The sequence below is a fragment of the Tachyglossus aculeatus genome, chromosome X1 (assembly GCF_015852505.1).
Source record: "Tachyglossus aculeatus isolate mTacAcu1 chromosome X1, mTacAcu1.pri, whole genome shotgun sequence".
NCBI classification, from domain to species: domain Eukaryota; kingdom Metazoa; phylum Chordata; class Mammalia; order Monotremata; family Tachyglossidae; genus Tachyglossus; species Tachyglossus aculeatus.
The window spans coordinates 92,387,404-92,410,249 of record NC_052101.1 but is presented as its reverse complement, the minus strand read 5'-3'; the positions used below and the strand labels follow the sequence as shown (position 1 = coordinate 92,410,249).

At 45.5% G+C, this 22,846-nt stretch overlaps 1 protein-coding gene across 1 annotated transcript in view; it reads left to right on the top strand.

The window, feature by feature from the left end:
* The window catches only part of LOC119949882, a 49,543-nt gene extending 27,148 nt beyond the window's left edge, over positions 1-22,395 (top strand). The window contains exons 4-5 of the mRNA XM_038771721.1: positions 14,715-14,902; positions 22,114-22,395. Coding sequence (XP_038627649.1) covers positions 14,715-14,902; positions 22,114-22,218 — 293 coding nt within the window. The 3' untranslated portion in view covers positions 22,219-22,395. The remainder of the gene's footprint in view (positions 1-14,714; positions 14,903-22,113) is intronic.
* The last annotated feature ends 451 nt before the right edge of the window (positions 22,396-22,846 follow it).

Here is a 22,846-nt window from a genome sequence, read left to right as displayed (position 1 = left end):
GTTAACCCACTCTCCCCAGCCGGGATCCTCAGATCGGTAATAATAATAATAATAACAATAATTTTGGTATTTGTTAAGCAGTTACTATGTGCCAAGCACTGTTCTAAGCACTGGGGGAGATGCAAGGCAATCAGGTTGACCCACAGGAGACTCGCAGTCTTCATCCCCATTTTCCAGATGAGGTAACTGAGGCACAGAGAAGTTAAGTAACTTGCCCAAAGTCACACAGCTGGTGAGCTGGGATTAGAACCCACTACTTTTCACTATGATTATTGAGGATCTGCACAAGGTCATTGACCTGTTTGGAGGCAAGTCACTGGGCCAGAGGATCTTTCTAGGCCCCTTCTAGATCTAGGCTTCTAGCATGCAACGTTCCCTGTTCAAGATTTCTGCTCCTTTTCTGCAAATCTTAAGATCCAAAAAGCCCTCAAAGAGGAAACCTTATTTCACATTTGACACACAGGAAAACCATGTGCAATGATATCCTTCATAATAATAATTATGGTATTTGTTAAGTGCTTACTATGTGCTAAGCATTCTACTACACACTGGGGTAAGAGCCAAGATATTCAGGTTGGACAAAGTCCCTGTCCCACATGGGGCTCACATCTAAGTAGAGGAAGTAGGATTTAATCCCCATGTTAAGGATAAGGAAACTGAGGCACAGAGAAGTTAAGTGACTTACCCAAAATCACACAGCAGACAAGTAGAGGGGTCAGAATTAGAACCCTCGTCCTCTGACTCCCAGGCCCAGACTCTTTCCACTGGGCCATGCTGCTTCCCAACTAAAATATTAAACAACTAAAATATTTACACCACCTTCAAAGTAGAAGCAATGGGAGGGGCATTTTATGCTGGTTAAAATGAAATGGCCCCTGAGACCTAGCACAGGAGACCAACAGGAGTGGATCAAGTCTGATCTCCAAACCATCTTTGTTTGGACTCAGCTTTAGAATTACCTTCCCAGAGCCCTTAATTTTCTGCACTCTGAATTCCTCTGCATTCAGCTGGCTCCCAATCTCTGTGAATTAGGAGGCAGAACAGCTTCTTGACCACTTGCAAGGGTCGATTGGTGTAGGCTACAAGGAATCCTCAACAGCTGCCCCAAAATGAAAGAGAAAAGCCAATTGCATTTACCCCTCTCTCAAAGGGCTACTCAAAAGTCACCTCTGCCAGGAGCCCCCAACCTTCCCAGTCATGCCACTTCTCAACCACCCCAGTACTCCAATGCCCTATCACGGCTGTTCTCCTGGGCTTCCCCAGAGGTGCTCCTTGGGCCGTCTGCCAAGCCAGAGATGAGAGAGTTCATTTTACTGCATCTCTCCCACCTGGATTTATTATGTTTGCAGCTGAGGCACTTTTTTAGGCTTCCTGATGTCATAATATTCTGAACCCAGAGACAGCCTATAAAACACTGCTAGGGCCCAGGAGATGTAAGTGTGATAAAGGAATTATAGCCTCCTATATAAATACCACTTTGTTATTAGAATGCTCAAGGCAGACCTACCCACTGGTGTTTTGCAACAATAAATATGTGCATTTAACAATGGGCCTGCAGTTAAAATGATCTATGCATGTCGGATTAATGAAATAATTCTAGTAACACACTTTTAAATCTATTAAATCCTGAAAATAAAGACACTATGTACATACAAGGTATCATTAACCCGGTAGAAGTAAAGTATGCCAATTGAAAGTCCTCTTTGGTATCAGTATCAGTAGCATTTATAGAGCAACTACCAAGTGCAGAGCACTGTATTACACTCCTGGGGACCATACCAGAGAAACAGACCCATGTGGCTAGACCCTCTTCGCCACTTGGGCCTGCATAGTCTGGGAAGATGGGGAATGTGATGACTTCAGCTGCTTCCCTCTTTCTGGAGAACATCCCGTGACACAAACCTGCCTCCACAACTTTTGTAAGGCTGGGGAAGCTGTGACAGTTTCTTACCCAAGGCTGTTGCCTGGAGCAGTGAAGTGTCCAAGGACTGCCCCCTCCATGTATTGTTCAATTTACACATTGTATCATTGACTTGTTGAATTTTAACTTGCTCTAATTCTTCTTTGCCCTACGTTGTTATTGTTCTATTGGTCTGTCCACCCCAAGTTGGATTGTGAGGACCTGGTGGGAAAGGGCTCCCATGTTAGTCGATCATCGTGAATGGAATCTGGTGGTGAGCATAGTGCTCTGCACATTTTGAACACTTGATATAGAATAATAATTGTATTTATTAATCACTTCCTATGTTCCAAAAAGTGTTGTGGTAGATATAGTACACTCAGATTGGAAACTATCCCTGTCCCACATGGGTTGAATGAGAGAGATGAGTCACAGATAATGCCAAGGTTTATGGGCGTATGAGGCAGGGAGGATGGTGGTATTGTCTACAGTGATTGGTAAGTAATAGGGTGGACAGAGTTTGGGTGGGAAGATAAAGAATTCTGACATGTTAAGTTTAAAGTGTCAATGGGATGTTAAAGTAGAGATGGCCTGCATACAGGAGGCCAAATGGCAGAGAAGGAGAGAGCTCAGGGCTAGAGATGTAAATTTGGGAATCATCCGTACAGGAATGGTAGTTGAAGCCATGGGGGCGAATGAGTTCTCCAAGGGAGAGGCTTTAGATGGAGAAGAGAAGGGGACCCAGAATTGAGCCTTGAGGTACTGAGAAGGAGTGGCCAGAGAGAAAGGAGAACCATGAAAGAACAGTATCAGTGAAGTCAAGGTTGGATAATGTTTCCAGGAGAAAGGGGTGGTTGACCGTGTCAAAGGCATCTGAGAGGTTGAAGAGGATTAGGTTGGAATACAGGCTGTTGGATTTGGCAAGAAGGAGATAACAATAATAATGATAGTATTTGTCAAGTGCCTACTGTGTGCCAAGCACTGTTCTAAGCACTGGGGTAGATACAAGATAATCAGGTTGTCCCATGTGGGGCTCACAGTCTTAATCCTCATTTTACAGATGAGGTAACTGAGGCACAGATAAGTTAAGTGACTTTCCCAAAGTCACACAGCTAAGTTGCAGAGTCAAAATTAGAACCCATGTCCTCTGACTCCCAAGTCCGTGCTCTTTCCACTAAGCATTGGTGACCTTTGAGAAAGCAGTTTCTGTGGAGTGAAAGTGATGGAAGCCAGGTTGGAGGGGGTGAAGGAGAGAATTGGAGGAGAAGTGGAAACAGCAGGTATAGACAACTCACTCAAGGAGTTTGTAGAGGAATGGTAGGAGGAGATTGGAGCAATAACTGGAGGGAGTTGTGGGATCAAGGGAGGGTTTTTCTAGGATTGGGGAGAAATGAGCATGTCAGAAAGCAATGGGGAAGAAGCCACTGGAGAGTGAACAGTTGAAGATGGAGGTCAGAGACGGACGAAGAGAGGGGGAAAGTGCCTTTATACAATGCGATGGGATTGGGCTGGGGGTGCAGATGGAGGGGGTGGATTTTGAGAGAAGGCAGGAGATCCCCTATTGAGATACTGCTGTGATATACAGAAGGGTTGAAGACGGGGCAGGAAGAGGAAGGGATCGGAGAGGAGCAGGGGAGATTTTAGGGAGCTTGCCCTGATGATTTCACCTGTCTCAATAAAGTATATGGCCAGGTCATTAGGGAAAAGAGATTGGGGGAGGGGGATGGGGACAGGGGGCTTAAGGGTAGAGTTAAAACTCCATACTTCACTCTGTTGCCCAGATCATTTTTTCTGAAAAAACAGTTCAGTCCACATATTCTCATTCCTCAAAAACTTCCAGTGGTTACCCAACCGCCTTCCCACCAAACAGAAACTCCTTACCATCAGCTTTAAAGTACTCTATCAGCTTTCTCCCTCCTACAATGACCCAAACCAGACAATGCACTCCTCTAACATCAACCTACTCACTGTACCTCAATCTCATCTATCTCTCCACCTCCCCTTGCCCACATCCTTCCTTTGGCCTGGAACTCTTTTCCTCTAAATATCCTTCAGTCCACCACTCTCCCCATCTTCAAAACCCTTCTAAAATCACATCTCTTCCAAAAGACCTTCCTTAACTAAGTCCTCATTTACCCAACTGCCTTCCCTGCAGCTTCACCTAAGCGCTTGGCTGTGTATCCCTTAAACACTTTGATATGCACCCTAGCCCCACAGGACTCATGTAAGTACCTTTATACTCTGTTAGTCCCCCTATCCCTAATCTATTTTACTGTCTGTCTCCCCCCTGCAGACTGTAAACTCCTTGTGGGCAGGGCTCATGCCTACCGACTCTATTTTATTGTACATTCACAAGCGCTCAGTACAGAACTCTGGACACAGTAAGCATTTAATAATTACCATTGATCAAAAAATGTAATAGACACAAGTAAAGTAATCAATAATGAATAAATGAACAAATAAGACATATGTGCTGAGGTGGATAAGGCAGGGTTGGGGGCGGGGGTTGGCATGACCATGAAAGTGGGGTGGAGGGATTTATCGGGAAACGTCTCCTGGAGGAGGTGGCTCTTTACAAGAGTTGCAGAGGAGAGAAATGGTTTGGCAAAGCAGAAGGGTAGGAACTTCCAGACTGCCCTATCATCTGCAGGATTAGGGCCAATTCCACATCTTCCTCTCTCAACCTATCTGTAGCCATAATCACAGGGAAGCGATCACCATCTCCATGAAAGTCCCAGGCCTCTCCGCTACAGGGGGGTGGATGTGGGAAGCACAGCCTCCATGCCATCTGAAAAACATCATGCCAGAAAGAAGAGTTGGATTGCATGTGGCATGCTTGGGGTTCCTTCTGGTAAGGTTGCTTTAAATTCCTGGATGGAATGTTCACTGTTGCAGGGTTGCTTCTGTGCCCCGGGAAGGTGCAAACAGCTTTACTGCCGGCTGGGGTTTCTGCCACAGATTTGTTGTTTCAAGACAACACAGCATCAAAGCATTTGTTTGGGGAAAATTAAATCATCACCTCCACTTTAATGAAACCAGACTATGCAAACAGAGAAGGATAAAAAAAAAGGCAGGATTTGTTTCTGGGCAGGGAGTTTTATCAGGCTGACTCCCTGCACACAATCAGCTGTTTGGAAAATATGTGACATATCCAGGTATCTGTACTAATAATAATAATAGTTTTGGTATTTGTTAAGCGCTATGTGCAAAGCACTGTCCTAAGCGCTGGGGAGGATACAAGGTGATCAGGTTGTCCCATGTGGGGCTCACCATCTTAATCCCCATTTTACAGATGAGGTAACTGAGGCCCAGAGAAGTTAAGTGACTTGCCCAAAGTCACACAGCTGACAATCGGTGGAGCCAGAATTTGAACCCATGACCACGTAGACCATGACAGACCCATGTCTGTAGGTAATAGCCACCTGCATCTCACAACCTTTCAGACCAAGGACTCGGGAATCATATTGGGTCTTCTGGTTCCCATCCAATGAGCAATCAATCACACTTACTGAGCACCTTCCGTGTGCAGAGCACTGTTAGAGCTTGGGAGAGTACAATAGAGTTAGAAGACAAGATCTCTGCCCTTGAGAGGTTTACAATCTAGGTGGGGATACAGGCCAGACAAAATGACCGATAGGAGGAAGAGGAGAATGGAAAGATGGCTATGCGGAAGAGCATGTGCTTAAATAGATCAGTATGAAAGTCAGTAAGTATTGAAGCGCTGTGGGTGGAACTTCTTCATCCTCCAAACTCAGGAAAAGTTAGGACAGTTGGCTGGTCCATCCTGAACCATGAGGACGACTGTCCAGTGGCATCGTTGGAAACAAAATCTGGGGCTGAATGGATCCATTGGTCCAGTCATGGGTTTATGTTCTTATGCTTTGTGGCCCGGACAGAAAAGGAAGGGACTGGAGAAGTCCCTGCTCACAGTAAGCACTTAATACTGTGATTACTGCTCCAACCTGCTTACTTTGCCTACTGGTTCTCATAAGGCTGTATAGCCACCTTGCATTCCCTGGCTACAAAGACCTGCCTTCAATCCAGGAGCAGAATAACTGAAGTTTTCAGTTCTCTGCCTCAAGGCCCTAAGAGAGTCAACTCCCAAGAGTCAGGGAGACGATCTCTTCAGCGTATGGAACTGAACCATTAGTTGCTTTTCAGAAGTTTTGCACCTTCCCTTGATTCCATCCATATCTAGGCTCTTCTTCAACTTGTCTGGTCATTCCACTGTTGTGAGAGACTGTAAAACTCATTTTGGGGGTGAGGAAAGGGCAAACCTGAGTTCTATCCACTCTGAGTGAAGACCTTATATTGATGGTGAGCACGGGGGTCCACTTTAGAAGCCTGGAACAAGAGCGTTGACAAAACGGGTTCAGTGGTCCTTTCTAATAGCCCCACCGACACAAAGCACCAAGTTGAATTCTCTCACCCCTCAGTCAGAACACAGAACAGATTCAGCAGAATCACTCTGTCCTCAAGATTAGGGCTTTATTTCTTATTTTTGGCTTGTTCTTTGAAAAGAATACAAACCCTTTGCTTGAGAAAATGAGAAGTTCCAAACAAAATGAAAACAGAAAGAATCACCAGACAACCCCAACCTTTTTCTGACCTGTTCCCTTGGTAACTGCCAACTCTCTATTGCAGGATTCAAAGGGATCTTCAAAAAACATTCAGAGAAAATAACACAAATTTATCTAGGTTCTATGTTCAGTATTTGTGTGTTGGGGGGCAAGGAGCAACTGAGGCATGTGTATGCTTTGTGTGTGGGGCGGGGGTGGGTTTGGAGGGGGAGTGAAGGAGAAGCAGAGAAAACATTCACCTTCAACAAATCATTGGTTTAATGACTGGTGACATCCAAAAAGGCCAACCAAATGGTAATCACTGTTAGAAAAATAGAAATCAAGTAAACAAAAGAGAGTTTCACCCTCATATAAAACCACAATTCTCTTGCAACATGAATAGCGTGTGCAATTCCGGTCACTTTAGCTGAGAAAGGATAGAATAGTTGGAGAAGGAGCAGAGAAAGGCAACCAGAATGGTCCTGGAGATGGAGCAGCTTCCAGATAAGGAAAAACTGGAGAAGATCTGGGGCTCTCCAGTCCGGAAAGGCAAGGCCAGAAGCAGCAAAGGGTAGTGGATAAAGCACATGCCTGGGAGCCAGAAGTTCATGGGTTCTAATCCTGGCTCCACCACTTGTCTGTTGTGTGACCTTGGTCAAGTCACTTAACTTCTCCGCTTCAGTTACCTCATCTGTAAAATAGGGATCAAGACTGTAAGCCGCATGTGGGACAGGTAATGTGTCCAACATGATTTGCTTGTATCCACCCCAGGGCTTAGTACAGTGCTGGCACATAGTAAGCACTTAACAAATACTATAATAATTATTATTATTATTATTATGTGATTAACATTTACAAAATCAAGAAGGTTGTGACAGGGAGAACATGAAAATATTGTTCACCAAATTGCACAACACCAGGCTCAGCCATTGAAGCCTGAAGATGGTGGATTCAAATTAATCAATAGCATTTATTGAGTGATTACTGTGTACAGAGCACTATACTAAGTGCCTGGGAGAATACAGTATAACAGAGTTGGTAGACATGTTCCCAGACCATAAGGAGCTGGCATTCTAGAGGGGGAAACAGACATTAATATAAATTACAGATGTGCACATCAGTACTGAGAAGCAGCGTGGCTCAGAGAAGCAGCATGACTCAGTGGAAAGAGAACGGGCTTGAGAGGCAGAAGTCATGGGTTCGCATCCCGGCTCCACAACTTGTCAGCTGTGTGACTTTTGGCAAGCCACTTAACTTCTCTGTGCCTCAGTTACCTCATCTGTAAAATGGGGATTAAGACTGTGAACCCCATGTGGGACAACCTGATCACCTTGTATCCCCCCAGCACTTAGAACAGTGCTTCGCACATAGTAAGCGCTTAACAAATACCATCATTATTATTATTATTACTGTGGAGCTGAGGATCGGGTGAATAAATGGTACAAATCCAAGTGCAAGGGTGACGCAGAAGGGAGTGGGAGAAGAGGAAGTGAGGGCTTAGTCAGGGAAGGCCTCTTGGAGGAGCTGTGCTTTTAAGACTTTGAAGGTGGGAACAATGACTGGCTGTTGGATATGAAGGAGGAGTACATTCCAAGCGTGAAGTAGGATGTTGCCTTTCATTCTTGGAGAGAGGGACAAATATTTATTCTATTGAGTCAGGCTCAGGAATTTGATTTGGTGCGTCGGAGACTGGGTGTTGTGCTGGTTTGAGCTATTGAGTCAATAAAATGAGACTGGAGAGTTCACAGCCTTGCTGGAGACTTGAACATACCTGATGGAAAATCAAAAATGAAAAGAAAAATAAATGAGCTTCTCTAAGCAGAGTAGGGTTGAGTTTTGCTGGACTAATGACACCCACGTATCCTTCCTGGTGACTCCAACTTTCAGTGACAGACACTTATAACGGAAATATCATGGCTTAGTGGAAAGAGCATGAGCCTGTGAGTCAGAGGACCTGGTTTCTAAACCTGGTTCTATAACTTGCTTGCTGTGTGACCTTGGGCAACTCACTTAAATTTTCTGTACCTCAGTTCGGTAAAATGGCAATTTAATACCTATTCTCCCTCCTATTTAGATTGCGAGCCCCATGTGGGACCTAGTGATCTTGTGTCTGTCCCAGCACTTAATACAGTGCTTAGCACATAGTAAGTGCTTAAAAACCACAATGACTCCTGGGGCCACATTGTGAGGAGGTGACTTTCCCCATACCTCACTCCACTTTACATATTCAGTTGGATTTTCTGGGTCTCTTGCTTCTTTTCCTCCTCCCTTCTGTTGTCACCTCCAAAGGTGAGTGAGTGGGTCAGTCAATTGTATTTATTGAGCGTTTACTGTGTGTAGAGCACTGTACAAAGCACTGGAGAGAATACAATACAACAGAAGGGTCAGGGTGAGGGTTGGGACCCTCATATTGGGACTTGTCAAATCAGTAGTACTTACTATGCATCTGTGTGCAGGGCACTCAACTAAGCACTTGGGAGAGTTCAAGAGAGTTAGAAGACATGATTCCGTCCCTCAAGGAGCTTACAGTCTAGTAGGGGAGTCAGATACCCTGATTTACACATAGAAGAAGAGAAAAATAAAATAGGTACATATATGATTATGTGCTTAAATAGTAGGGTGAATCTATATTTACAGAAATACTACAGCTGGACTTGAGTGTATAAGTGCATAGTTGGTGTAGAAGTATTGAAGGAACCACAGTCTGGGGAGAAGAAAATTAACTAAGAAAAGCCCCCTGGAGGAGATATGATTTTAGAAGGACTTTAAAGATGGGAAAAACTGTGGCCTGGTGGATTTGAAGTGGGCGAGCCAAGGCAGAAATTGGTGGGTTGGAGGTTGAAATAAATGATTAAAATGAGGCTTGGAGACTGTCATTGTGTTTCAGTTATTCATTCATTCCATCGTATTTATTGAGAGCTTACTGTGTGCAGGGCACTGTACCAAGCGGTTGGGAAGTACAAGAGAAGTAGTGTGGCTCAGTGGAAAGAGCACAGGCTTGGGAGCTAGAGGTCATGGGTTCTAATCCCAGCTCCACCACTTGTCTGCTGTGTGACCTTGGGCAAGCCACTTAACTTCTCTGTGCCTCGGTTACCTTATATGTAAAATGGGGATTGACTGTGAGCCCCATGTGGCTCCCCTTGTATCCCCCCACCAGTGCTTAGAAGAGTGCTTCACATATAGTAAGCACTTAAAAAATGCCATTATTATTATTATTATTATTGCAATACAGCAAATAAAGAGAGATGAACCCTGCCCACGCCAGGCTCACAGTCTAGATGGGGGCGGGGGCGGGGTGGGGGGGAGACAGACATCAAAACAAGTAAACAGGCAATAGAAACAGAATTATTAATACAGATATATTGTATAGATACAGTAAACAGAATTATAGATATATACATATATGCAAAAGTGCTGTAGGTCAGGGAAGGCGGGGAGAGCAAAGGGAGCAAGTCAGGGTGCCACTCCCTCAGCTTTCCAAAACTTAACAACATCCAAATCTTGGTTGTGAGGGGAGAGCATGAAATGGAAGTGAGAAGGAAGACACTCTCACAAGAGATAAGCAAAACCCAAACAATCAATAAATCAATGGTATTAGGGTTAGCACTACACTAAGCACTCAGGAGAGTACAATATAGTAGAGAAGCAGGGTGGCCTAGTGGAAAGAGCATGGGTCTGGGAGTCAGAAGACCTGGGTTCTAAATGACAGATCTACTAGGTACCTGCTGTGTGACCTTGGGTAAGTCACTTAACTTCTCTGTGCCTCAGTTCCCTCATCTGTAAAATGGGGATTAAACTGTACTTAGATCATGAGCACCATGTGGAGAGAGGACTGTGTCTAACCTATCTTGTATCTACTCCTGTACTTAGCCTGGCACCTAGTAAATGTTTACCAAGTACCATAAAAAATAGAATTAGTAGACACTATCCCTGCCCACCAGAGCTTATAGTCTAGAGATCCCTGTTACCCAAGGCTATTCCAGATTTTTGCAAAGTAGAGAAAAGGAAAATGCCCCAGAAAAAAAAAGTTTTAAAAGGTCTAACCTTACAGACATCACATTCCAAAATGCAAGCTACCTGTTGAAAAAGAGTGGAGATAGACAACTTATTACAAAAGTGTGCTCAGTTCACTTGTACAAGCAGTCTTTAGGAGATTTAAATCAACCCCGGTAGGATTTGAATGAATTTCTCCACTCTCCATTTGACTCATCTCTGCTTCAAAGTCACTCCTTCCAGGAGGCTTTCCCTGTTCAATAACTCCACTTTTCCAGTTATATCATCCCATTTGTCCCAACAGCACTCATGCATTGATTTATTTGCTTTATGTCTATAACTTCCCTTGGTGAACTCATTCGCTCCCACGGCTTCAACTATCATCTCTAGGCAGATGACACCTAAATCTATATCTCCTCCCATGTTCTCTCTCCCTCCCTCCAGGCTCACATCTCCTCCTGCCTTCAGGACATCTCTACCTGGATGTCCGCCTTCTACCTAAAACTCAACATGTTCAAGACAGAGCTCCTTTATCTTTCCTCCCAAACCCTGTCCTCTCCCTGACTTTCCCCTCAATGTGGACGGCACAACCATCCTTCCCATCCCACAAGCCTGCAACCCTGGTGTCATTCTTTATTCTGCTCTCTCATTCAGCCCACATATCCATTCCGTCACCAAAGCCTGCTGGTCTCACCTTCACAACGTCGCCAAGATCCACACTTTCCTCTCCGTCCAAGCCGCTACCACGTTAGTACAGTCACTCATTCTATCCTGACTGGATTACTGCATCAGCCTCCTTTCTGACCTCCCAACCTCCTGCCTCTCCCCACTTCAGTCCATACTTCACTCTACTGCCCAAATTATCTTTCTAAATAAACATTCTGGGCATGTCACCCCCCTCCTCAAAAATCTCCAGTGGTTGCTTATCAACCTCTGTATCAAGCAAAAACTCCTCGCTATTGGCTCCAAAGCTCTCCATCACCTTGGCCCCATTTACCTCACCTCCCTTCTCTTCTTCTACATCCCAGCTCACACACTCTGCTCCTCTGGTGCTAATCTTCTCACTGTGCCTCATTCTCACCTGTCCCGCCATCAACCCCTGGCCCACCTCTGGCCTGGAACGCCCTCCCTCCTTAAATCCACCAATCACACTTCCTCCTTTCAAAGCCCTACTGAAGGCTCACCTCTTCCAAGAGGCCTTCCTGGACTAAGCCCCCTTTTACCTCAGCTCCCCTTCCCCTCCGTGTCACCCTGACTCGCTCCCTTTGCTCTCCCCCCTCTCCCCCACCCACCCACAGCACTTGGGTATATGTACATATTTATAATTCTATTTATTTATATTAATGCCTGTTTACTTGCTTTGATGTGCGTATATCTATAATTCTATTTATATTGATGCCTGTTTACTTGTTTTGATGTCTGTCTCCCCCCTTCTAGACTGTAAGCCCAGTGTGGACAGGAATTGTCTCTCTTTATTGCTGAACTGTACTTTTCAAGCACTTAGTACAGTGCTCTGCACACAGTAAGTGCTCAATAAAAACGATTGAATGAATGAATGAATATAAGTTTTCTATTCTCTCACACTTAACCATGATATATTCCTAAGTTCAATCATATTTATTGAGCACTTACTGTGTGCAGAGCACTGTACTAAGCACTTGGGAAGTACAAGTCGGCACCACAGAGACGGTCCCTACCCAACAACGGGCTCACATGAATGTATACCTGTCTGCCTCCATTATATTTGTAAGTTCCTCACATCTACTATCTGTTTGGTATATTTCCCCAAAGCCTAGTTTTCAATCAGTCAGTGGTATTGAGCGCTTACTGTGTGTAGAGTACTGTATTAAGTGCTTGGGAAACTGTAATACAATAGAACTGGTAGATGCAATCCCTGATAATGAGGGGTTCTTGAGGGGCCAGCCCTACTTCCCCATCACCTCACTGGCCAAGCCCGGCAACTCTGTTTGAGCTCAGTTCTCAAGTATCAGCTTTAAAGACCAAAGGAACAGAGTCTTCCGGAGTGGGCAAGCAGGGCTGAAGGGGATTTCGACAGCAGCGGTGAGTATACTTGAGCTTAGGAGTTTGTGTAGTTCATCCCTTCTCAATCCATTAATGAGCTAATAACTTATCAGAGATTAACTTAACACCTTGAGGCACATAAGACACTGTGTTGCTCTTACATTAGTTTGACTCTATTGTAATACCTTTATCTTAACTCCTTTCCCCCCTCTCAGTCATACAATCACCTGGGGGTATAGTAATATAAATGCATAAGATTCAATTACAAAAGACTACAGTGGAAGAACAAAACTCTCTTTCTTGCATACTTAATAAGGCATCATCTCACTAATTATTGGAAATGCCTGGGAGGTTGGGGATGGGGAGGGGTCTGCACATAGTAATTGGTCAATAAATCCCATTGATTGACTGATTTGTGGTCCCGGGTGTAAAAGGGACAATTGTAGCACCGCCTCAGGTTTTGCAAACCCTGGCTCCTGGCACAGGATAGCCTGCTCCAAGCCCAAGCCTAGCCCTCCAAATAAGGCATTAGACAGCATGACCTGGTGGAAAGAAAACCAGACAGAGAGTCAGGAGACTAGGATTCTAGTCCCAACTCCACCACTGGCGTTTGCTCTGATTTTGGCAAGTTACTTAACCTCTATGAGTCTCAGTTGCCTTGTCTGTAAAATGGGGACAAGATAGTTTTTTATGATATTTGTTAAGCACTTACTATGTGCCAGGCACTGTACTAAGCACTGGGGTACATACAAGCTAATCAGGTTGGACACAGTCCCTGTTCCACATGGGACTCACAGTCTTAATCCGCATTTACAGATGAGGTAACTGAGGCACAGAGAAGTGAAATGATTTGCTCGAAGTCATACAACAGACAAGTGACAGAGCCAGGATTAGAACCTGGGTCCTTTAGACTCCCAGGCCCGTGCTCTATACACTAGACCACACTGCTTCTCAGTGTGACCAGCAGACCACACTTCATACTGCCCATACTTCATGCTGCTGCCTGGATTATCTTTGGCCAGAAATGCTCTGGGCATGTTACTCCCCTCCTCAAAAATCTCCAGTGGCTACCAATCAATCTGCACATCAGGCAGAAACTCCTTACCCTGGGCTTCAAGGCTCTCCATCACCTCGCCCCCTCCTACCTCACCTCCCTTCTCTCCTTCTACAGCCCACCCTGCACCCTCCGCTCCTCTGCCGCTAATCTCCTCACCGTACCTCGTTCTCGCCTGTCCCGCCATCGACCCCCGGCCCATGTCATCCCCCTGGCCTGGAATGCCCTTCCTCCCAACATCCACCAAGCTAGCTCTCTTCTTCCCTTCAAGGCCCTACTGAGAGCTCACCTCCTCCAGGAGGCCTTCCCTGACTGAGCCCCTTCCTTCCTCTACCCCTCGTCCCCCTCTCCATCCCCCCATCTTACCGCCTTCTCTTCCCCACAGCACCTGTATATATGTATATATGTTTGTACATATTTATTACTCTATTTATTTATTTATTCATTTTACTTGTACATATCTATTCTATTTTATTTTGTTAGTATGTTTGGTTTTGTTCTCTGTCTCCCCCTTTTAGACTGTGAGCCCAATGTTGGGTAGGGACTGTCTCTATATGTTGCCAGCTTGTACTTCCCAAGCGCTTAGTACAGTGTTCTGCACACAGTAAGCGCTCAATAAATACGATTGATTGATTGATTGATTGATTCTCAGCAGACCATACTGCTTCCCACACCCATCCTTGTGGGACAAGGATGATGTCTGATCTCAGATCTACCCCAATGCTTAATAAACACCATTATTATTATTATTATCATTGGGACATCAAGCTGGTGTAACCTAGCTTAAATTCAGTCCTGGAGTTACTTTACTGGGAGCCAGAGAAAGCTGCATGACAATGATCATATTTGGATTTGAAACACTCCAAACCACAATCTAGCCTAAGACCACAGCAGGTTCAGAAATGTAAGGAGGGAAATAAGCCACCCGCTTCCCCACTCTCACTACCAAACAGCCCCACAGAACAAATGGTAACTGCTGCCTCTCCTCCAAGACTTCCAGGGCTCCTGCTCCCAACATGCCCTTTGTAAATAGGGCCATGGGGATTTAAGCTGCATCAGCATGTCCACACCATCCTCTCTTTCCCGCCTAGCCCACTGAATCCACCAGATGCTATGCTGCCGTCTCCTCACAATATCCAGGGTACTCAAAGCCTTTCTCTTCCTGACCACCGTGTTGCCTCCCTAGGATTCTGCTCAGACTCTCCCCCTTGTCACGGAAGAGCCTCCATCCTGGATTGTCTTGCATCACCCTGGTGGAGCAGACAAAAGCAGTGGCAGCCTGGAACTACCTCCACAAAACTTCGGAAAGACTGTGGCGGCTACCACTGTAGTATTCATTGTGACAGTGGTTGTGACTGTGGACCCGGAGCTATGGTAAGCTTGAAATTCTATTCCTCTAGCCACAGTACCCTACTGATCTTTCTTTTCATTTTGTTCATTTGTCTATGTTTTTATGTTGTCTTAGCGTTTTGTTTCATCTCTTCTTAGGGTCTGTCGCCAGTCTCCTCTGCCCACTTATATTTATAGAAGGAGTACCCTTAGGGCCAAGGACTGAGTCTTATTCCTGCCTGTGTGTTCTTTCCCCATGCTTAATTGAATACTATTATTACTACTACTACTCCATCAGCTGGCAATGACAAAGAGCACTGCAAAAATATGATTGTGATATTCTACAACGTGTCTCTACACCCCTCACATTGAAAACTCCTCACCCTCAGCTTCAAGGCTCTCCATCACCTTGCCCCCTCCTACCTCACCTCCCTTCTCTCCTTCTACAGCCCAGCCCGCACCCTCCGCTCTTCTGCCACTAATCTCCTCACCGTGCCTCGTTCTCGCCTGTCCCGCCATTGACCCCCCAGTCCACATCATCCCCCTGGCCTGGAATGCCCTCCCTCCGCATATCCGCCAAGCTAGCTCTCTTCCTCCCTTCAAAACCCTACTGAGAACTCACCTCCTCCAGGAGGCCTTCCCAGACTGAGCCCCCTCCTTTCTCTCCCCCTCCTCCCCCTCCCCATCCCCCCTGCCTTACTTCCTTCCCCTCCCCACAGCACCTGTAGATATGTATATATGTTTGTACGTATTTATTGCTCTATTTATTTATTTTATTTGTACATATTTATTCTATTTATTTTATTTTGTTAATATGTTTTGTTTTGTTCTCTGTCTCCCCCTTCTAGATTGTGAGCCCACTGTTGAGTAGGGACCATCTCTATATGTTGCCAATTTGTACTTCCCAAGCGCTTAGTACAGTGCTCTGCACACAGTAAGCGCTCAATATATACGATTGAATGAATGAATGAAATACTCATTTTTTTCCCTTGCAAAATGCATGTAATGATAATAATATTGATGATATTTGTTAAGCGTTTACTATGTGCCAAGCACTGTTCTAAGTGCTAGGGTAGACGCAAGGTTATTAGGTTGTCCCACGTGGGACTCACAGTCTTAATCCCCATTTTCCAAATGAGGGAACAGGCACAGATAAGTTAAGTGACTTGTCCAGGGTCACACAGCAGACAAGTGGTGGAGGTGGGATTAGAATCCACATCCTCTGACTCCCAAGCCCATGCTCTTGCCACTAAGGTAAGGTAAGGTCTTGCCACTTGCCGCCTTCTATCTCTCCTTGATGCTGCCAACCTCTAGCTCCACCCCACCTCACCCACTCACCAACTTGGTCATACCCTCGACCTCATCATCTCCTACCGCTGCACTGTGTCCACCCTCACCAACTCTGAGATCCCTCTCTCTGATCATAATCGTCTCACCTGCCTCCTCACTTACACTCCTTTCCCCTGTAAATCCATATTACTCCCTCACAGAGATCTCTGCTCCCTTGACCCCATCCATCTTTCTGAGCACCTCACACCCCACCTCGCCTCCCTCTCCTCTCTACCCAATCTTGATGATCAGATTACTGCGCTCAACTCTACCCTTTCTACTCAGCTAGACTCACTCGCTCCCCTTTCCCTTCGCCACTCTCGTACCACTAACCCACAGCCCTGGATCACTGCACTGTCTGCCTCCTTCGCTCTTATGCTCGAGCTGCCAAATGCTGCTGGCGAAAGTCTAAACACCATGCCAACCTCATTCACATCAAGTTTATCCTTTCCTGACTTAACTCAGCCCTCTCCTCTGCCAGACAAAACTATTTCTCCTCCCTTATTGACACCCATGCCCATCATCCCCGTCAGCTCTACCATACATTCAACTCCCTTCTCAGGCCCCCGGTTCCTCCCCCTCCTCCTTCCTTCACCCCCAACGATCTGGCCTCCTACTTCATTAATAAAATTAAATCCATCAGGACCAACCTCCCCAAAGGCACTCCCCCCCCCTTCTCCAACCCCCCGGCTCTCAACACTCTCTGCTACTCTCCCATCCTTCCCAGCAGTATCCTCAGAGGAGCTCTCCTCCCTCCTCTCAAGTGCTACTCCGGCCACTTGTACTTCTGACCCCATTCCCTCTCATCTCATGAAATCTCTCGCTCTGTCCCTTCTCCCCTCTTTAATTTCCATCTTCAACCGTTCACTCACCACTGGTTTCTTCCCCTCTGCCTTTAAACATGCCCATGTCTCTCCCATCCTAAAAAAAACCCTCTCTTGACCCCACCTCACCTTCTAGTTATCGCCCCATCTCCCTCCTACCATTCCTTTCCAAACTCCTTGAATGAGTTGTCTACGTGCGCTACCTCGAATTCCTCAACACCAACTCTCTCCTTGACCCTCTCCAGTCTGGCTTCCGTCCCCTACATTCCACGGAAACTGCCCTCTCAAAGGTCACCAATGACCTCCTTCTTGCCAAATCCAACGGCTCATACTATATCCTAATCCTCCTCGACCTCTCAGCTGCCTTCGACACTGTGGACCACCCCCTTCTCCTCAACACGCTATCCAACCTTGGCTTCACAGACTCCGTCCTCTCCTGGTTCTCCTTTTATCTCTCTGGTCTTCATTCTCAGTCTCTTTTGCAGGCTCCTCCTCCCCCTCCCATCCCCTTACTGTGGGGGTTCCCCAAGGTTCAGTTCTCGGTCCCCTTCTGTTCTCGATCTACACTCACTCCCTTGGTGACCTCATTCGCTCCCACGGCTTCAACTATCATCTCTACGCTGATGACACCCAAATCTACATCTCTGTCTCTGCTCTCTCCCCCTCCCTCCAGGCTCGCATCTCCTCCTGCCTTCAGGACATCTCCATCTGGATGTCTGCCCACCACCTAAAACTCAACATGTCCAAGACTGAACTACTTGTCTTCCCTCCCAAACCCTGCCCTCTCCCTGACTTTCCCATCACTGTTGATGGCACTACCATCCTTCCCAACTCACAAGCCCGCAACTTTGGTTTCATCCTCGACTCCGCTCTCTCATTCACCCCTCACATCCAAGCCGTCACCAAAACCTACCGGTCTCAGCTCCGCAACATTGCCAAGATCCGCCCTTTCCTCTCCATCCAAACCGCTACCCTGCTCGTTCAAGCTCTCATCCTATCCCGTCTGGACTACTGCATCAGCCTCCTCTCTGATCTCCCATCCTCATGTCTCTCCCCACTTCAATCCATACTTCATGCCGCTGCCCGGATTGTCTTTGTCCAGAAACGCTCTGGGCACGTTACTCCCCTCCTCAAAAATCTCCAGTGGCTACCAATCAATCTGCGCATCAGGCAGAAACTCCTCACCCTCGGCTTCAAGGCTGTCCATCACCTCGCCCCCTCCTACCTCACCTCCCTTCTCTCCTTCTACAGCCCAGCCCGCACCCTCCACTCCTCTGCTGCTAATCTCCTCACCATGCCTCGTTCTCACCTGTCCCGCCATTGACCCCTGGCCCATGTCATCCCCCTGGCCTGGAATGCCCTCCCTCCCAACATCCGCCAAGCTAGCTCTCTTCCTCCCTTCAATGCCCTACTGAGAGCTCACCTCCTCCAGGAGGCCTTCCCAGACTGAGCCCCCTCCTTCCTCTCTCCCTCCCCCCTCCATCCCCCCATCTTATCTCCTTCCCTTCCCCACAACACCTGTATATATGTATATATGTTTGTACATATTTATTACTCTATTTATTTATATATTTATTTTACTTGTACATATCTATTCTATTTATTTTATTTTGTTAATATGTTTGGCTTTGTTCTCTGTCTCCCCCTTCTAGACTGTGAGCCCACTGTTGGGTAGGGACTGTCTCTATATGTTGCCAACTTGTACTTCCCAAGCGCTTAGTACAGAGCTCTGCACACAGTAAGCACTCAATAAATATGATTGATTGAAAGGCAGGTATCATTGTCCCCATTTTACAGATGAGGAAATCAAGGCAGAGAGGTTACGTGACTTGTCCACTATCACATGGTGGCAAAGCTGGGACTTAGAACTCATGTCCTCCAACTCCCAGGCCTGTAGTCTTTTTGTGGTGGGTGAGGGCATAGGTGGTTTCAGAGTGGTTAGTGGTAAGAGGGCAGAGGTGTGTGAGCAGGGTGGCTAACCTAGTTGAAATCCAAATAGCTGCAATACAAACTTGAGGAGATTTAGAGGGGGGAGTCAGTAGATGGAACTATGCAGCAAAATATACATAGTGACCATCCCTCGAGAGTGTGTGTTAAACCAAAAACATCAGGGGAAAAGCACTCAACAGAAGCCAATGGTCCTCCAGTGGCTTGAAATTCCCAAAGGCGTCAGTCCCTTCATTTCAAAAGCAAAGAGCTGACAATTTCTGTTAAAGGGATCAGAGCAGGATTCACCTCATATCACCTGTGAGTCACCTCTCTTCCTGGAATTTTGGCTCTTAGCTCATCTGACCACAATCATGTGTGGGAAAATTATAGGACTGGCATAGTTGTTCTAAGCAAGAAATAATAATAACAATATCTTGAATTTGTTTACTGCTTTTCTTTTTTTTATATTTGTCCAAGAACTCTTCATCACTTATTTCATTTTTGTCCTTACAACATCCCAGTGAGGTAGGGAGAGACGGACGGTCCTCTGACTCAGGACACAATTCCTGCTTCCTGAAAACTGCACCTTAAGTCAAAACATAAGTCAAAGCCAATTTTCTCTTAGGGACAATGTTATTAATGCGAGGGGGGGCGGGAATTGATTCCTGAACCAAGACTCGACATCTAACTTTTACCAGAATTTCTCAGAATCGTGAACCCTATCAATCATGGATGGATAACATAGCTACGGTAATTAATTTCTTTTGAGTCGGAGCGGTTCCGCGAGAGGGTCACTGTGGCTCTGGTGGTCTGTGGTTACAAGCAGTGGAATGTTCCTTCCAGGCCTTCTCCTCTGCCCAGATGGTCTGGTTTAGCCATGGCTTTGGTGGTCCTGATGTGGAGTTGGAGCAAGAGGGGATGAAGCTTATTTCAAGTATATACTGTAAATATAATAACTCAAAATGTGGCACCAAGTGGAGGAAGGGGGTAATGGTTAATGATGATGGGACCATGGAAATGGGGGAGACAGATTCTAGGGGAGTGAACTGGAACTGTGTAGAACTGGGGAAACAATCTGGGAGGGTGGAGGGAGGGTAGAATGAGAGATGCCTATGCGGGGGGGTGGTAGAGTGAGGGGAGAGAGGACAGGGAGGATACAGGGCTACCAGATAGGCAGAATCACCAGGGAGGACAAGTACTTCCACTTTACTTCCAGTGAAGCACTATAGTGTCCATGGTAAACCAAGCTGGTGCCCAAAAGGACCATGACTTACACCTAAGCCATCATTTCCTCTTCTCCTACTCCCTTCTGTGTCACTTTTGCACTTGAATTTTCACCCTTTATCACACCCACAGCACTTATGGATATAGCCATAATTTATTTACATTAATGTCTCCCCCCCCCCCCACCCACCCAATCCTCTACACAGAAAGCTTTTTGTGGGCAGGGAACATGTCTACCAACTCTACTATACTGTACTCTCCCAAGAACCTAGTAAGCATTCAGTAGATATGACTGATTGATTGGCCACCTGTTTCTCTATTTAGCAGAAATTAGGAAATTGAGACCCAGGGGTAAATGACTGGCCTGAAGTCACCCAGCAAGCTCTTTATACTTAGACTAAGATTTGGGCTGGGTTTGGATAGCCACCATCCTTCTGCTGGGGACCTATTGTTTGGTTAATCCAAGGGTGCACTCCCTCCCCACAATGCACATATATGCCATGGTTTTGATTATACCCTATTAGCCTCTTTGGGACCACGGGCTCCATTTTTTGCCCACATACACTCTTCTCCCTCCCCCTCCCCCCTGACGCTCCCTAGATCTAATATTATGGAGATAGCTTACCTCTCTCTACATGTGTCACAGACACAATCAATGATATTTATTGAGTGCTTACTGTGTGCAGAGCATTGCATTAAGTACTTGGGAAAGTACAGTGTAACAGACACACTCCCTGCCAATAAGGAGTTTATGGCCTAGAGGGAGAGATGAACATAAGTGCTGGTGGTTAAATAGACAGTTACGGAATAAGCATGTGTATACCTCAATTTACATATTTACCTTGTTAACCAATACCATCCACATTCTCCCAGGTATCTTGACCTCAATTAGTTGCTTTCTCTATCAAAAGGGCCTGGTGTTTATCAGAGAAACCTTCAACCAGCTGTGGGGGAGATTTTTATACCTCTCTTTCCATTACCCAGGGGCCTTCAAAGAAACACTCAAAGAAACACCTTAGTCATCTGATTACTCTTGCCTGCAGCTTTTTACTTCTCAGCCTTCAGCTAATGGAGGACCATGCTCCCAGTAGCATAGCAACCGGCACCATTTTTCTTTCTCAAAACAAAGAAATAAAAATTGTAATATCAACAGCAGGAGTAAAAATTGTACATTATCTCAATTATCATAGAGTTTATTGCATGTCTACATCCTTATTTTCTTAAAATAAGCTTCGTTTCTCCTGAGGAAAGTGTCTACACTGCCCTAAAACAGCAGGTTATACTGCTCTAAAAAGTGAATGGCTTAGTTTCAAGGAGATTGAATTGCCTTCTTGCTCATGTATTTATTTATTTGGTTTTATTCTATAGCCCCCAAAGCAGGATCCAAACCCTCCACAGCAGGTTATGTACTCCTGGGAGAAAGATAACCCTAAACATTGACTTAGAAAATGATTTAAAATATACAATTTTAATTTTCTATTTGAAATTACAATCAATTTTAGTTGTTATTTAGACTTTCACACATCCCAAATTTAAATTTTCTTTTTGGAATTACAGTCAATTGTTGTTATTTATAATTTCACACATTCCAAACTTGGGAGGGTATAATGGGAAAAATTAGGGATAATAGAAAGCTGATGAAGGATTTTAATAGATTCACGGACAAGAGGTCCCATCACAGGTTACAGCAGAGAAGCTAGAGATGGAGAGAGGAAATGTTAGGGATGTTATATGGTCCATCACTGACAATTAAGATGGGTTTCAAGAAGGGTAACGTCAACTGGTTGCCCCACTAACTGATTCAGAATCCAAGATCTGACCCAGGATAACCTTGAATTTTTATGCGCTTACCAAGAAGGATCATCAGTCAAATCACCCCAAACAGTGCTGAAAATAAAATTTAGGAGGCTTTGGTTCCAAAGTCTAACACCATCCTGTGCTCTGTTTAAGGACCTCAAGGATGTCCAGCTCAGAACAGCCACACATGGAGCAGAGTGCTGGACAGACCATCATCTAATACAATTCAACTCAGACTGTGCAACCATTGTACACTAAACCACTAAGACAGCTAATGGGTCATCGAGGAAGCTGTGAAATGAACACGAGAAGGGGAAAGGAAATGAACTCAGAATGTAATCCAGTAGAGAACTCCATCCTTTAAGTCCTCTAAAACAACTTCTGGAACAGAGCCCCTCACTGGTAGAAACTGGAAAACAACTGCTCCAGGTAGATTGTAAGCTCACTGTGGGCAGAGAATGTATCTGTTCATTGTTATTTTGTTCTCTCCCAAGCACTTAGTTCAGGGCTCTGCACACAGTAAGCTACTCAATAAATACAATTGAATGAATGAATAGACCAGCATGACCCACTGCAATCAGCAGAAGCTTGGAAAGAATCATGAGATCAGGAGCAAAGGCCAAAGAAGTGCAAAAATCAGCAAACAATCAATATGTCAGCACAAGTAGTTGTAGTTTTAGTGTTTACCGAGTGCCCGCTTAGTACAATGTACTGTCCAAAGCGCTGGGGAAAAACAAAATGAGGATGAGACATATTCTCTGCCCACAAGGAGATTACACTCCAATAGAGGAGCTTGTTCTCTAACCCCACAGTCCTCTTTGTAGCATACAGAACTCTTTGTGTAGGCACAGTCTAATCTCAACTGTGGCTCCCACGTTGGCCTTGT